Source organism: Ceratotherium simum, chromosome 14, assembly GCF_057802395.1.
Source record: "Ceratotherium simum simum isolate JZ-2026a chromosome 14, ASM5780239v1, whole genome shotgun sequence".
In the NCBI taxonomy this organism is placed as follows: domain Eukaryota; kingdom Metazoa; phylum Chordata; class Mammalia; order Perissodactyla; family Rhinocerotidae; genus Ceratotherium; species Ceratotherium simum.
The window spans coordinates 56,037,495-56,054,814 of record NC_141913.1 but is presented as its reverse complement, the minus strand read 5'-3'; the positions used below and the strand labels follow the sequence as shown (position 1 = coordinate 56,054,814).

The window sequence follows — 17,320 nt, the reverse complement described above, 5'->3', positions numbered from 1 at the left end:
CTTAGTTGTCACTTCCACAGCACTTCCGTCTAAGTTGAGAAGAAAGCAGCTTGTTGAAGGATAGAGGACGTGGAGCAGCTCACGGAAAGGACGGGCGCGGGGAGCAGCCTGCTGCGCGCAACCTGCAGCTGCTGCTGGGCACAGACACTGGTGCCTGCTTCCCACCCCCCGGGACACCCGGCTCCCCCGCTGCTGGCCGAACACGCACGGGGCTGTCTAGGGGGAGTGGTGGGACCCCGCAGCCCTCCGGCCAGAATGGACCCTCGCGGCCTTGCTGCTTCCCTGCGGCGAATCACCACGCCGCAGGTTCAGAATCTCAGGAAGATGTGCGTTTGGTAGAGCCCAGGTCCCGCGCCCGACGCAAGCCGCAAGGGCCATGAGGTTGCGTGTAGAAGCCGCACTGCCCAGGGAGTGGCAGGTGTCCCCACAGTGACGGCGGGAGCTGACTTCGGTTTTTCCCGATGGCGAGTCAGTTTCTCTAATACCATGTGGTAGATAATCAATTCTTTCCCTACTAAACCGAAATGTCACCCTTATCATTTGTTGAAAATCTATAATTATGTTTTTTTTAACCAAAAATTAACTCAGGGTCTTTAAAGAGAGCCTGACAACCTGACTTGTGGAGCCACCGTTCACTGTCTACTCGTTACTGAAAAATCATTTTCCATGTGACCTAATTACATACTATTTAAGGCAACTTTAATTAATTATGACAAAACTTTTTACACATATATGAAACAGCTACCCAATCTTGATCGACTAGGACGTTGGGTGACACAGAAAATTAGATGTTAATGTTGACAAGAAGGTAGACATTCACGTAAGACAAAAGTCCTTTTAATGAACTCAGAGAGTGTTTCACATTCCATCATAGTCTGAAGCATCCGGAAGAGCTAGGCCCCTTGCCTCCTCCAGAAGTCTGTTCGGGCCTCTTCTCTTTGCTTGGCAGTATTCTTGACATTCTTCCTGGATGAGGTTTACTCTGACTTCTTGGGCAAGCTGATGAGCTTCCACCACAGGTCAAATTACTTCTTTCACAAACTCACTCTTCAGCAAGCGGGAACTCTGATGACAAAGTTGCAGGTTTGGAATCATGTATGGTTTGTTGCTCAGTATTTCAAGCCTGACTGTATCAGAATGGCAATGTGACACCTGCACACGTATTCTTACTGTTACGTGGCCAGACAAAGGAACAGGACAGATTCCCCTCCCGTCCTTGTGGAGGGAAATTTGTTTCAAAATCATTGAGGGGATCTTGGTTTCCATTCAGAACAGCTATTTGGGCCACATGAGGTCACTGAACCGTCCTTATTTGTTAGGTAAGCAGCACCTTTAATCCCAAACCTTGGTATAAATTCAAGCACAACGTTTGTTCTAATTGAATAAATAACTGCATTAGATATGCAATGCACCACAGTTTCAGAGTCTTTAGCTTAAAAATGCACACATTAGAGGAGTTCAGTAGGCTGCTTCTGGGTTCCTGCTGTTGATGTGTCTGCTTAATTCCTCAAGATCTTTGTCGCTGAACGAATTTTCCTTAATTTCCATTTTCTTATCCTTTGAAATGGCTGCCATTTACAATCAGTAACATCCAAATATCTTCTTATTGGAGAAGTAAGGTGGGTATGTTTGTCGAATGCATAGACCATAACCAGGCCCTCTTGCTGCACACATGACCCAGTGGAGAAATACAGTGCATTAGACGTGGTGTGGAGGAGGGTGTTGGCGCAGCAAGGCCTGATGGGGGAAGTTCTCTCAGATCTTCTCGGCTCCCCAGTGGTGGGCCAGAGTCATGCATTCAGCCACTGTCACATGGACTCCAGGGGCTGCTTGGGGATGAGGTCATGAATGTTCTTTTTTCATCTAGCTGTGTTTGAATCTCTACCCCTGAAAATCTGTAATTGTTTGGGTCTGCTTCTGAACTCTCGATTCTTACAGAATAAAACACTTGAACACAGTAGCTTTATAATACTACATCTTAATATCTGGTAGTGCAAGGTGATGTACTCCATGTTTCTATTACTAAAAAGACACTTTGCTATTATGCATTTAAACAAAGCTCTTGCTCATTAAGGACATTTTTATTCTGTGAGCATGCACACACACAAACCATGCTGAGTGCTGAGGAAAGTACCCCCGATGGCCTCCCATGGCCTTTGCCATCTCTTTTGGAATGTGGTCAACAACAGCCTCGTGAACAGTCTTTCACTGCCTGGCCTGCTCAAAAATGTAAGGGGTTATAGAATTCCAGGTAAATTAAAAAGTTTTTTGATGTGTTTTCCTAAAATTAGGTCTTGCCATAGAAGAACATAGCATGTTACCTCCATTAATTCAAGACTTATGTTATTTCCTTTGATAGAATTTACAGATTTTGTATAATTGCTACAAATTCTTGAGGCACGTTCCTATATATTCATATGTAATATGTATATGCATATACGTACATATATGTGTGTTCTTTTTGCTGCTCTTTTGGATATGACATAAAACAAAGCTGCTGAGTCTCATCAAATTAAGAGTGGGAGTTCCTAACCCACTCTTGGGGGCTCAGGAAGAGGACTCTATAAAGGACATCTGAGCTGAGACGTGGTGATGGGAGTGGGATAAGGGAAGACAAGGAACCCCGTGTGCAAAGGCCCTGCCCAATCAGAGTCATATGTTCCTCAGGTTGTAAAATATCAGGTGGGTCTGGAGTGGAGGATGGGAGTGAGCGAAGTTGTAAGACATGAGACTGGAAAAAATGGCAGAGATCAATCGTGTCCAGCCTAGTAAGTCAGCAGGAAGTTTGGATGTTCTTCTGAGGATGGTGAGGCATTGAAGGGAGTGACTTGAGTCAGGTAGGTGTTTTGGAAGTCTTCCTCTGTCCCATAAGAAGTCGTGGAATGAAAGACAGCAATTCATTGTCTTCTTCCACGTTTTCAGACATACACGTGCTCCACAGGAGAGGCCAGCCCAGCATCTGTGATGCTCAGCTACACATGCGAGCAGGTCGGCCCCCAGTGCCTTCTCTGTCAGTCGCCGTCCTTCCTTCCCATTATTCCTACGAATTGCATGAACTCAACCTGAGCCACGACCCTTCAGAGTGGTTTAACCAATAGGGAACCTCCATTACCTGGTAAATCAAAAGGATAAATAAAACTAACCTTGCTGTCCTCTGGAACAACTTAGAATCTTTCGTGTTTCTAAGACACAGAAGCTGCTAACTTGCGGGGACCGTTCTTAGGAAACACCAACTCGTGCACTTTTTGTGTCAGAGAAAATGGGAGATTCAAAAGCAAAACCAAAAAGAGTATCTAGAAGGTAGGATCAAAACACGCTTAGATATGGCCAGAGATAAGAAACTTCCTGCACTTAAGAGACTTCTGTATATGAAGTACTTTGATTGGCAGGAAAACAAATGGGGAAGAAAAGGCCAAGTAACCAACTTCAAGTTTTTTGTGTGTAGTTTCAATCTAGAGTTAGAACTGAAGATGAGAAGTGCAACTTTTCTACTTGTAGAATCTTAAAGGGAAAAAGAGAGAGACAGAACAACACCTGAGTTTGGAATGAGGCTGAGTTGCTAAAACGGTAAAAGTGCTTCCAGAAGCAGGTATACTTCTTGACTGGTTTTAATCCTTCAAAAAACCCTGCTTAGTGAAATATTGGTGATTTACTTCGGCTCCTACCTGAAGGAACTCTGGTGCAGAAGAGCTCAAGACACAGGACAGGTCAGCCCTGGGCCAAAAGCCCGGCTGCTCCTTGGTGCTGACGGAGTATAGTGGGGAGACTGCCAGTGGCAGAAACGGGGTGAGGCCAAGAGACCTCGATAAACAGGAAGCCCTTCACCAAGACACACCGGGAAAGAAGTTAGAGAGAGCAGAACTCTCACATCTCAAGGTTAGTAACCTTCTAGAAAAAAGATTGGATGTGGCCGAGTTCACACTTTTAAAATTAATAGCTTGCAAAAGAGTGGGGCTGTCGATAAAATGTCATGACAAGTAGATACAGCAGGAAAAGAGAGCTATGCGGAAAGCTGTAATTAGCTGACAGGTTGATGCTCTATAAACCTGTAAGTTCAATGATGGGTGTAGTTTAGTAAAAGGCTGTCGTTTAAGTACTTTTACTCAGTATATTTCTAGAATTGTATTTATAATAGGTCTGATAGTATGGTTCTTGAGAATAAGAAAATTGAGCTAATTTTACCAGCGTCTGGGCTATAAGGCTTAACCTTCCTTCCCTCAAGGAACACTGAGCAAGAATAAACTTAAATACTAAATGTTCACCATCCAAATGTTTATTTTCCTATGCAAGGGTCGACGAGCTTTTTCTGTCAAGGGTCAGATAGTATTGTCGGCTTTGTAGGCCAGATGGTCTCTGTCACGACTGCTCATTGTAGCACAAAACCAGCCGTGGAAAATGTGTTAACAAATAAGTGTCGCTGAGTTCCAACTAAACTATTTACGAAGATCAGATGGTAGGCTGGATTCAGCACACGGGCCATAGTTTGCAGAACTGTGTCCCAGAGGCTCCCCACCGAAGCCAAACTGATGTCTCTGCTTTGACTGGAAGTGAGTTTTACTGGTCCCTCAGAGGTAGTCTGACTCCTGGGGGCAGGTCTATGACTTGCTGAAGTTCTAAGGGCATCATGGTCGGAGGGAAACCATAAGTCCTCATTGGAAAGATTCTCTTAGGGAGACACTTTGAGGCAGGGAGCAGAAACTCAGACTGTAATGCTCCTGTCTAAGTCTTGCTGGAAGCATGAGCCTCTTAATAGCTGGGACATCCCAGCCAAAGGCACAGAGTCCAACTCCTGCATCTGGAAAAAGGGAAGGAACAGAGACCTCACACCTGTAATCTTCCCAGCCCCAGTCATTTGTTCTCCAAGTTAGCACAGGCTTTCTGGTTGACAGCCCTCTGCTGTCCATCATGTCAATAGGTGTTTGAGCAAGTGAGGAATGGGTCAGAACAGGAACCGATTCCCATCATATGCATCAGGTGTTTCAGCGGGAGCAGGGGAAGGTGGGCTTGGGTAACTGAGCGGAGGCTAGAATCCTCCCAATGTTCAGCGGGGCAGAGATATCAGGGAAAGCAGAGCATATCACAGAGAACAGGAGCAATGAAGCTGGGGAGATGGAGAAGTGTCTGTGTGGACAGCCTGAAAGAAGGAAACAGCACATCTGAAGATTGTCACCAGCCCAGGTCACCTGGGAGCCTGCAGTCCGAGGCAAACTTGTGAGATGAATCCATACTTACGTGGTTAGCAGAGACGTGGTCAATAGTAGAGAAATCCAGTAATATTCTGATTAATGACTTCCTTGAGGATGAGGCTCTTTTATACAGACAGCTCTATTAGAAAAAACCTCAAGCCAAAATCCCTTCATAAATCATGCAAAAAATGGCTGCCTACACAACAAAAATAGCTCAAGCGCAGTCTCTATTTGTCTTTGGTTAGATGTTGATAAATAGGGCTCATCCTTAGCAAAGCTGTAATAGCTGCACTTTATCTTCAGCCGCACGTCTTTCTGCACCTTTCGTTCAGATCTGTGACCTTTAAGTCCCTTGATTTCAAGCTCTTCAGAATGCCAGCGTGCTTATGCTCTCTTCTGCTCATCGCTCAATTGGCTTGGGATGCCTTGGGAATGAAGGGGTTACTCCAAGTTATTATCAATTAGTACCCCTTTCCCAATAACCATCCCCACACCTGATTCCTTACTCCCAGGGGGAGGAAGTTCACTGAGGGGCTGGTGGGAGGAGCCCCTGAGAGTGGAAGAGGCTATGTGACATCTAATTTCTTTTAGGATCCATAGCGAGTATACTGTAGCAGACATCTCTTTGTCCCTTTGTCCCTCTTACCTCTCACCCGCACCTCTCAGACTTTACCTAACCCTTACCCCCTTTCTTTTCCTAGTGACACACACGTGCACTTATGTACGTGTGCACACACCCACATACACACACACTATATATATGTTTGGCATTTGTTTAATAAGTACTTAATAATTTTTTATATCATAAACCATTCATCTGACACCCTGGACTATGACCTTCTGCATTATTTGTTTCCAGCTGTTATCATAAAGTTGTGACTTGGAGTGTACCACTTGACTCTAGTCTTGGAATGTACCGTGAGGCATTTTCAGACCAGGGTGGTTGGGGAATCAAGCGATCTCAATAAATGCAAGGTCAATAGTAAAATATGGTGGCTTCTGCAATTGGAAAGACCTGAGGTGGATTTGGACTCTTGCTATTCACTAGCAGGAATGTTTTTTTTTTTTATTGAAGTGAAATTCACATCACCTTAAACTAACTATTTTAAAGTGTACAATTAAGTGGCATTTAGTACATTCATAATGTTCTGAAATTACCACCTTTATCAAGTTCCAAAATGTTTTCATCATCCCGAAAGAAAACCCCATACTTTAAGCAGTCACTCCTCATTTCCCCCTCCTACCAGCCCCTGGCAACCACTCACCTGCTTTCTGTCTTTACAGATTTACTTGTTCTGGATATTTCATATAAATGGAATCCTACTAATACGTGACCTTTTGTGTCTGCCTTTTTTCATTTAGCAAAATGTCTTCAAGGTTCATTCATGTTGTAGCATGAATCAATACTTCATTCCTTTTTATGGCTGAATAATATTCCATTGTGTGGATTTACTACAATTTGTTATCTATTCTTCTGTTGGTGGATGTTTGTTTCCACCTTCTGGCTCTTATGAATAGAGTTGTTATGAACATTGGTGTACAAGTATTTCTTTGAGTACTTGTTTTCAGTTCTTTTGGGTATAAACCTAAGAGTGGAATTGCTGGGTCATATGGTTATCCTGTTTGACTTTTTGAGGAACTGCCAAACTGTTTTCCACAGCAGCTGCACCATTTGTATTCCGACTAGCAATGCACAAGGGTTTCAATTTCTCTATATCCCCTCCAACACTGTTATTTTCCTTATTTTTGATTATAGCCATCCCAGTGAGTGGGATTATAGCCAGCTCTGGTGGCCTAGTGGTTAAGATTTGGCACTCTCACTGCTGTGCCCCGTTTGGGTTTGTTTCCCAGTGAGGGGACTGCACCACCCATCTATTGGTTGTCATACTGTGGCAGCTGTGTGTTGCTGTGATGCTGAAAGCTATGCCACTGGTATTTCAAATACCAACAAGGTCACCCATGGTGGACAGGTTTCAGCAGAGCTTCCAGACTAAGACAGACTAGAAAGAAGGAACTGGCCACCCACTTCCTAAAAATTGGCCAGGAAAACCCTATGTATGGCAGACACAGCATTGTCTGATATAGCACTGAAAGGTGAGAGGATGGCACAAAAGACTGAGTAGTGTTCTGCTGTGCTATATACAGGGTCGCTAGGAGTGGGAATTGACTTGATGGCACTAACAAGCGGGTGTGACATGATATCTCTTTGTGGTTTTGATTTGCATTTGCCTAATGACTAATGATGTTGAGTATCTTTTCATATGTTTATTGGCTATTTGTATATCTTTGGAGAAATGTCTATTCAAGTCCTTTGCCCATTTTTAAATTGAGTTGTTTGTCTTTGTGTTGTTGAGTTGTAAGAGTTCTTTGTATATTCTGGATACTAGTACTAGACCCTTATCAGATGTATGACTTGCAAATATTTTCTCCCATTTCTTAGGTTGTCTTTTTACTTTATTGGTAATGTCCTTTGATGCATGAAATTTTTTAATTTTGATGAAGTCATATTTATTTTTCTTTTATTGCGCATACTTTTGGTGTCATAACTAAGAATCCATTGCTGAATCCAAGGTCATGAAGATTTATCCCTATGTCTTCTTCTAAGAGTTTTGTAGTTTTAGGTCTTATATTTAGGCTGCTGATCCATTTGAGTTAACTTTGTATGTGGTGAGAGGTACGGGTCCAACTTCATTCTTTTGAATGTGGCTATTCAGTTGTCCCAGCAGCAATTATTGAGGAGACTATTTTTTCCCCATTGAAGGGTCTTAGCATCCTTGTTGAAAATCACTTGGCCATAGACCTATGGATTTATTTCTTGATTCTCAATTCTATTCCATTGGTCTATGTCTATCATTATTCCAGTATCACATTGTTTTGACTACTGTATCTTTGTAATAAGTTCTGAAATCAAGAAGTATCAGTCCTCCAACTTTTTCTTCTTTTTCTAGGCCCCTTTGCAATTCTGTATCAATTTGAGGATCAGCTTTTCCGTTTCTGCAGAAAAGGCCATTGAAATTTTGATAAAGATTGCATTGAACCTGTAGATTGCTTTTTCTCTTGCAATTTGGATGCCTTTTATTTCTTTTTCTTGCCTAATTTCTCTGGCTAAAAATTACAGTACAATATGAAGACTGGTGGTGAAAGTGGGCATCCTTGTCATGTTCCTGGTCTTAGAGGGGAAACTTTCACCATTGAGTATCACATCAGCTGTGAGTTTTTCATAAATGTTATTCAGTAGCAGTAATTTAAGTTCTCTGAGCATGTTTTCTTGCCTGTCATTTGCTTTTTTTTTTTCTGGCAGATCCATTCCTTGACCTTTTCTAAAATCTCTGGAAGGGCTCAATTTCCTCCATGGTTTCAGCTGCAGTCAGGCAGCCTCCATAATGAGCAGTCCTGGCTCTTCCTAGGCCCGCTAACCCTAAGGACAGAAATAGATTCCTCCTTATGCTCCTCTTTGAGTTGTTTCCTCACCCCTGTTTGGCTTTTTTTGCTCTCCCATCACCCTACCTAGTAGTTTTTCTTATGAAATACCTTCTGTTGAACAATGGAGTACAGACTCTGTTTTCCTAACTGGGCCCTGACTGGGACACACAAAGTTAAGGGTACTTATTATTGTTATATCTCTATATAATAGATAATGGCCTGGCAGTCTATTCATCTTTCTTCATCTCCATGGGAATCATCCTAGTCCAGGCCACCAGCCTGCCTTACTCAGATTATGGTAATAATGTCCTACCAATTTGATATCCTTTTTTGCATCTCTCCAGTCTAGTCTTTACGCAGCGGCCAGAACAATTGTATTAGTTCAGAAGTATATGGATGCAGGTAACAAAAGCTGGTTTTCTAACTGACTTATAAAATAAGGAAATTTATAGTCTTACACAATATGCTCAGACTCTGGAGTTGGTAGATTTAGAAGCTCAGTGATGCAAGATCCAAGTTTCTTCCCAGTACTCTCTGTCATCTGCTTTGTCCTCAGGCTGATTTTCTTCAAGATGGCTGCCTGTAGTAACTGGGGCAACATTTTTTCTTATTCGCATACAATAAGATTCCAATATAAGAGACAGAGAGAAGGAGAGGAGGGAAATCTGTCTTTCTGACATGGAATGTAAATAATTTCCTTTACTCTGATTGGGTCAACTCAGTCCACAATTGGCTTCTCCATGCCCATTCCTCACATGAATCATAGTTGTTAGTGGAATGGCTTAGATTTGTCATAATATCCCTGTGGGTGGGAGAAGGAATAGATACCCAAACAAAGTCAGGTTTCTGTTAGGAATGAGGAAAGGGAAATGGGTCATGTTCTGTTATCTTTCTAAGAATTTAAATCAGATCATATCATTCTGGTGCCTAAAACCCTCCAATAGCATTCACTTGCTCTTAGAATCATATCAGAAAGTCTAGAAGGGCAAACAGTATCTCACCATCTATCTATACAGTCGAATCCCCTGTGAACTTCTGTCCCCATCTCCCCTCAATTGCTCCAGCTACAACAACTCTGAAAAAAGTTCCTTTCAGAGCTGTGTTTATTTACGCCATCTATAGACATATGTCCAGGAATCGTGCTTGGTGCTGGAGTTACATATGTAAGCCAGATGCCATGGTTTCTGATGGCCAAATTTGAACTCCTATATGTACGTCATTCAAGACACTTTCAATCCAGACCAAATTCATTTTTGTCACTTCTCTACCCCCTAGACTATAGTCACACATTTCTGGAAAATGCCGCATGTAGTCACACCTTTATCTCCTCCACCCACTTCTCTACTTGGAAAGTCTTATTCAGGTTGGAAGGCCCAGATCTGGTGCACTTTTTCTGCGAAACTTTCCCAAATCTATTAGAATGAATTGTTCCCTCTCTGGGGTGTCATAAAACTTGATCAAATGACTTGCATAGAAATTATCATTTTATTATAATAAATTGCTTCTTTAATCTGTCTGACCCAATACTTTATGCAATGATTTGAGGGCAGAGACCGTGTCTTTTTCATGCTTGCATCTCCAGGGCCTAAGCAGGGTACCTGGCACAACTCAGTAAAATTTTCAGCAAGTTATTTCATTGAATTACTTACAAAACAGAGATAAGAGATACCTTATCTAATTATATCACAAATAATACCATAGATGTGAAAGGTTTTGGAAAATAGAATTCTATCTAAGCATAAGGTGGTACTATACATTATTATATGTACACATTATAATTTTGTTCTGATTATCATTACATTGTTGATCTCATGTTTCCTGAAAAAGGTCCTACATTAGATACCGCTGTTGAGTGGTGGACACCTACTAATAAACTTTTGGATTGAATCCCATAGGAGGTTCAGAGTTGGCCTTAGACAAAATTGTCTTTAGGGGTTCCTGCTCCACTCTTTCCCAATTTTTACCTGCCTTTAATTTTGACCCTCTCATCAGGGGCCAAATGCATTTGTACAATTCCTCTTATTGTAGAGACAATAATATATTTTTATACTGACGTGGTAATATGTTCCTAAACAAGTTCTTAAGAAATTGAACTTTTTTTTTTTTTTTTTTTTTTTTTTGTGAGGAGATCAGCCCTGTGCTAACATCTGCCAATCCTCCTCTTTTTTTGCTGAAGAAGACTGGCCCTGGGCTAACATCTGTGCCCATCTTCCTCCACTTTATATGGGAGGCCGCCACAGCATGGCTTGACAAGCGGTGCCTCGGTGCACGCCAGGGATGTGAACCGGCAAACCCCAGGCCTCCGCAGCGGAGCGCACGCACTTAACCGCTTGCACCACCAGGCCGGCCCTTGAACTGTTCTTTTATGAGACAGGGAAGGGAGCAATGATGAACCTAAGAAATTGATCACATTTAGATATTGTAGTATGATCATATAAGATGTAACCATTGGGGGAAATTGAGTGAAGCGTATACGGGTCCGCTCCGTACTATCTCTACAAATTCCTGTGACTCTACAACTATTGCAAAATAAAAAGTTTAAAAGAACCCAACCATAATGGTAGATTTGTATATGCCCTGAGCCCCAACGCTTTTGTATCTGGAGGGGCTTCAGCGGTCCCTTCATCACCCTCAAAGCAAATGCCTGAGGTCAGCAAAAGGGTAGAGGTGAGAGGAAGGCCGTGCGCAATGGGGCCTCCACGCGGGCGGAGCTTTCAAACTCCCAGAGCCACGGGCGCCTACTCTCGCCCTTCAGTCTGCTCCAAGCTCACCTCCCAGTGAAGACTGCGTGCGCCTTCCTGTCTAAGGGGAACCCTACCAGCCCCTTCCTGATCCCCACTTTCCTGCTTTGTTTTTCCACCTGCACTTACCACCTACAACTGACTATATTTTTTACTTCTTTATTTTAGTTTCTGTTTCTTCCTACTAGAATGTAAGTTCCGAGATGGCCAGGATTTTTTTTTTTAATTTATTGTTGTATCCTCATTGCCTAGAGCAGATCTTGGCACAGAGCACACGCTCAGCGAACATTTGTTCAATGAATGAATCTTTGTAGAAAATGAAAGCTTGAAAATAAGCTATTTCCCCGAGAGAGAAGTAATTCAAATCTGCCCATCCTTGTACTAGAGCAAACCTGACTTTGAAGCTAAGACCTTTTTCCTGTGTTCATACTTCAGAAAAAGAAGACACTACTGATAATATCTGAGAGGAAGGAAACAGTGCATGGTGCTGGGCCTCTGCATGTAACATTATAAAAATTGTCTTTTTTATAGACCAGCCCCCCAAACGGTTTCCAGAGATGGATTATCTTACTTTCCTCTTGGCTATTCTTCATGTATACAAAGGTAAAGATAATGTCTTCATTTAAAAAATTCACTCTTTTTTTGATCTTATAGTGTGAGGTGTTCAGAATTTCTAATGCTCTTTAGTTCGCTTAGATAATTTCTCACGTGTTCAGACAAACTGCAAGTTACAAGTACCAGATATCAACATTGGAAACCTTTTTAGACTAAGGTAGAAACTGTTAGCCTTTACAATGATCTCAATTTACTATCTTGCTAGGTCTTAGAAAGCTTAGAAAAGGTTAAGATATCTATTGGGTGTTTCAATCATCAAGTCTAATTGATTTAATGTGATGTTGTATATTTCAGCTCTATGTGAAGAGATGTTTTGGGACACAACTGTTAAACTTGCCAAGAATATGACTCTAGAATGTGTGTATCCATCAGCGGACACCTTAACCCAAATGGAGTGGTTCAAGATCAATGCAACAGAGAAAGAGTCCATAGTCATTTTTAACCCATATTATGGTGTGATGATAAGAAAGCCCTATGTCGATAGGGTGTACTTTTTCAATTCAACCATGACTCCTAATGATATGACCCTGTCCTTTCATAATGCCTCTGAAGCTGATGTTGGCTTCTATTCCTGCTTTCTTCATACTTTCCCACATGGACCTTGGGAAAAGGTGATACGGGTGGTTCCATCAGGTAAGTGAAAATTTTATTTACCTTTTTACCCATCTACAACATTTGATTCTATAAAGCCCAAGTAGAAACTATGAAATGCTTTATCATATTTTTATGGAGTTTTCCAATTCCATTTCTAGATGCTATGATATTATTGTTTCAAGGAAATAATTCTGTGAGTCAATTTCATTTTTCTTAATGTGCTGTCATTTCTGAGTAGAAGCATCTCCCACATTTGAATGCAGCGAGAGAAAGCACAGGTTTTCTATTCTCTTAATGATAACCTGAGCCTAGATTAAACTGATGTCAGCAACGTTTGGGTTCAGGAACCAGATATCTCCCTCTTAGTGCTTTATCCCAACGAGGTAGTACTATTTCCTTTCACTAGGCACTCAGTGCTAGCTTCAACCCCTGCATGTTCAGAATCTTTCTATAACACCAAATTTAGATTTATTAGTGAATCTTGGACAGAGTTCAAGCACTGGCTCTATTCTCTGCCTCACCCAAGTTTCACTGGAGAAGACTCTTTGGAAATTGCTAGCAGTCATTTCAGAAAGAATCAAATGATATCTTGAGGTATTTTCTGCTATGTCTACTGGTGATTGTAGTTTGGTGCTTGTGTGTTAGTCCTTAGAGTAACAGCCATGTGAATTGGGTATGGTATGTTGGAAAAACTTGGGTTTTCTAGCCTTCACTTCTTATGTAACCTTATGTGAGCTGCTTGGTCCCTCTGAATTTCAGGTTCCTGTATAGTAAATTGTGCTAATAATGCCATTCTCTTTGCCAAATGGTCTAGGATGATATATTTAAAGAACTTGGCCCATGGTGGTCAAGGAATAGTAGGTATTATTATTATCACTATTATTTCCTTTGCTTTTGATACAAAATGAATAATGATGAAATTTTCGGGTGTCAGCGACAGTCTAGGAAAGGAAATAATTTGGAACTGTGTGTTTCTTGTCTGGTGTCTCTCAAGTTATATTCCAAATGGACCTCCAGCAGAGCATATTATGTGACGTCTGATATAGTGTTTTCTTTTTAAGGGATCCATATTATAAAAGAACAGTTTACAGTATTGTGTAAGGAATATCAAATGGTCAGGAGGTAAGAAAAATTTCCATGTGTTAGTTTTCCCTTTCTCTTTGGGTGTAGGTAAGTTCAAGAATAATTTGGTGAATATGAGTGAGGCTTACGGAGTGCCATTTAGCAAAATCTTTTTAGTTAAATACGCATTTATTAAAGACTCCATTTTGCCATTCAAGCCGTGATTTGTTGTTGTGTGCAGTTACCTGTTAAATGCTGCTTGCAAGTTTTTAGTGTATAGTCCACTTTTGATTAGCCATGCAAGTAAAGGAGAGAATTGACAAGGGTCTTAAAGAGGAGTGAGCCATTTGACACATGGCCTGAGCCACCAAGGCTGGAACAAGATGGGCTTCCCTCCCTGCCTCGTGTGGCAAGCCTTTGCAGTTTGGGCCCCAGATTGGGGATTCCAATTTCTGTCAAAGAAAACCAATTGAAAACAGGTAGAATGCTGGTTACCAGGGGCAGGGAGGAAGGGAAAAAGGGAGATGTTGGTCAAAGATACAAAGTTGCAGTTATGTAGGATAAATCAGTCTAGAGATCTAATGTTCAGCATGAAGACCTTGTTAATAATACTGTGTTGAATACTGGAAATTTGCTAAGAGAGTAGATTTCAGGTGTTCTCGTCACACACACACACACACACACACACACAAATGGTATCTATGTGAGAAGAAGATGTGTTAATTAGCTTGACTGTAGCAATAATTTGTATATATAAATGAATAAATTATATTTATATATAATCATGTTGTATACCTTAAATATATACCTTTTTTTTTTTTTACTGGGAAAGATTCACCCTGAGCTGACATCTGTTGCCAATCTCTCTCTCTTTTTTTTCCCTTCCCTCCCCAAAGCCCCAGTACGTACTTGTATATTCTAGTTGTAGGTCCTTCTAGTTATTCTATGTGAGCTGCCACCACAGCATGGCTACTGAAAGACGAGTGGTGTGGTTCTGTGCCTGGGAACTGAACCCAGGCCGCCAAAGTGGAGCACACTGACCTTTAACTGCTAGACTGTCAGGGCTGGCTCTAAATATATACCATTTTTATTTAACAAAGAAAACAGGTAGCTGTACGTCTTCTGAAAGTTTGGGATAGAGGATGTATGTATTGGTTATCTTATTCTGGATAAATGATACTCTTTATGTAAAATTATATTAAAATGTATGTTAACTGTGCAATAGGCATTTCTCAATTAGTAACTGATTTAGAGAATTTAATGCAAAGAATGGCTGCATTTATCTTATGCTTCATGGGAAGATATGCAGAGGCGGCTTGGGAGGTAACATTGCAAAGGCAGCCCTTTAAGGCAGAGGTTGTGATGGAAGTGGGGTCATGGAGAGAGTTACCGTAACCCGTGTGTCTCTGGCCTTACTAGTCAGTTAAAGCAAATGTAGTCATATTTATGGAAATGCCCCCCAAAATTGGTGGCTCACCCCAAATACTCCACTACCTTTTATTGGGTGACTACTGTGTATGAAGTAGATGAAATGTCATCTCATTTAATGCTTATGAAACACCATGGGGGAGGTAACATGTTCCCATTATGCAGCTGAAGAAACTGAGATTAAGGGTCATTAACTAACTCAAGGTTGCTGAGCTGCCAAGTCGCAGCACCAAGAGGAAACCAGTTGACTTTCCTGAAGTGCCAGAAATGAGATGAAGGGGAGCTTGACTCCAGTAGAGTGAACAAGGAGGTTCAAGGAATCAGGTCATGTTGGACCTTAAAGACTTGGAAGGAGTTTTTTAAGATAGAGAGGCTAGAGTGAGGGAAGGAGAGAAAATGGAGAGAAAAGGGCATCTTGGGGGTACTGATGACATGAGAAAGGCACCGGGGAAAGTTTAGAATTCATGCAGGAGAGAGAGGATGGACCTGTTTGGCTAGAGCACAGAGCCTGAGTAGGATGTGGTTCTCACTTTGGGCTCTGAAGCCCTTCACTGCCACAGAGGTGGCCTGAGAGGAAGAAACTGTGAAGGTGGGACCCCCCTGCCCACACCAGCAAAGGGGCTCAACATATGATACGTTGGGGTCCCAGGTAAGGTTTTATACAGCAGATTCTATGTTTAAAAAATAAGTTGAAGCCCAGTGGGACAGCAGAATGTCAGAGAAGAGCCTGGAAATTTAGGATGGCCCAGATATCACTATGCTTTTTTTTTTTTTTTTGTCAGGAAGATCAGCCCTGAGCTAACATCCATGCTAATCCTCCTCTTTTTGCTGAGGAAGACCAGTCCTGAGCTAACATCCATTGCCAATCCTCCTCCTTTTTTTCTTCCCCAAAGCCCCAGCAGATAGCCGCATGTCATAGTTGCACATCCTTCCAGTTGCTGTATGTGGGACGCGGCCTCAGCATGGCGGGAGAAGCGGTGCGTCAGTGTGCGCCTGGGATCCGAACCCAGGCCGCCAGTAGCGGAGCGCACGCACTTAACTGCTAAGCCACGGGGCCGGCCCATCACTACGCTTAATGGAGTCTGAATTTCCCTCTGTAATGTAGACCGTGAGAAGTTGCTGAATGTTTTTCAGAGGGAGACACAACCCAGTTTTTTTTACCACCTAGAAGATTAAACTATTTGGAACCTTATAGGAGGGGAAGAGCTTAAGGGCGGGGTGAACAAAGAGTATTTTATGGATTGGAACACTTATCCACTGCTGATAAGAGTGTAAATTGGTATATCTATTGTATTATTGATATTGGTAATATTCAGGGTTCTCCAGAGAAACAGTCAATAGGACGTGTATGTATATAGAAGGAGATTTATTGTAAGGAATTGGCTTGTTAGATTATGGAGTCCAAATCTGCAGTGTGGGCCAGCAGATTGGAGAGCCAGGAGAGCCCATGGTGCAGACGAAGTGAGAAAGCAGTCTGCTTTAGAATTCCCTCTTGTCTCAGGAGGCCAGTCTTTTTGTTCTATTCAGACCTTCAACTGATTGGACAAGGCCCACTCACATTATGGAGGGCAATCTGCTTATTCAAAATTCACCTATTTAAGTGTTAATCTCATCTAAAAACACCCTCCAGATTAACACACAAAATTAACCATTACATCTCTTTTGGAAAGTGCTATGGCATTAGCTGTTACAGAACCCCATATCCTATAATGCTATAATTCCACTCTCTTATATATTCTAGAGATTGCCCACATGTAGGAGACAGACCTGAGAATGTTTACAGCAGCAGTGATAGTAATCGCAAAAAATTGGTAACAACCCAAATACCCATCAACAATAGAACGGACAAATGCATTGGGGTCTATTCCTACAGCAGGGTACTTCACGTGGCTAAAAATGAATGAATTATCACCACCTGCTCACCAACAGGAATGAATCTCAGGAACAACACATTGAAAGACAAAAGCAAGTTCAGAAAAACACATAAGGTATGATTCCTTTCCTTTAAAGTTTAGAAACATGCAAAACTAAACAATATGTTATTTATAAATATAAACATGTATGGTCAAAAAGCAAAGTTTTGAAGCATGGGCAGGAAGAGGATAGAATCAGGAAAGGACACAGGGGTCTTCGAAGTTCACAGTTGACATTTTTCTTATACGGATGTTTTATTTCCCAGTTGTATCAAAAATGTTTTACCAGATCTGGCTTGTATAAATGGTGTGCTGATTTGGGGGAACTGAATTCTCTTCTCCTTTAATTCACTCCTCA

General features: G+C 41.7%; 1 protein-coding gene and 1 pseudogene across 1 annotated transcript in view; one reads left to right on the top strand and one right to left on the bottom strand.

Annotated features, from left to right (window-relative positions):
- Positions 1-858: 858 nt before the first annotated feature.
- Positions 859-4,626, bottom strand: LOC101388817 (DIS3-like exonuclease 1 pseudogene; annotated as a pseudogene).
- CD226 (CD226 molecule) overlaps positions 3,471-17,320 on the top strand; it is a 78,745-nt gene continuing 64,895 nt past the window's right edge. The window contains exons 1-3 of the mRNA XM_014781497.2: positions 3,471-3,876; positions 11,882-11,953; positions 12,260-12,598. Of these exons, the coding sequence (XP_014636983.1) occupies positions 11,908-11,953; positions 12,260-12,598 (385 nt within the window). The 5' untranslated portion in view covers positions 3,471-3,876; positions 11,882-11,907. The remainder of the gene's footprint in view (positions 3,877-11,881; positions 11,954-12,259; positions 12,599-17,320) is intronic.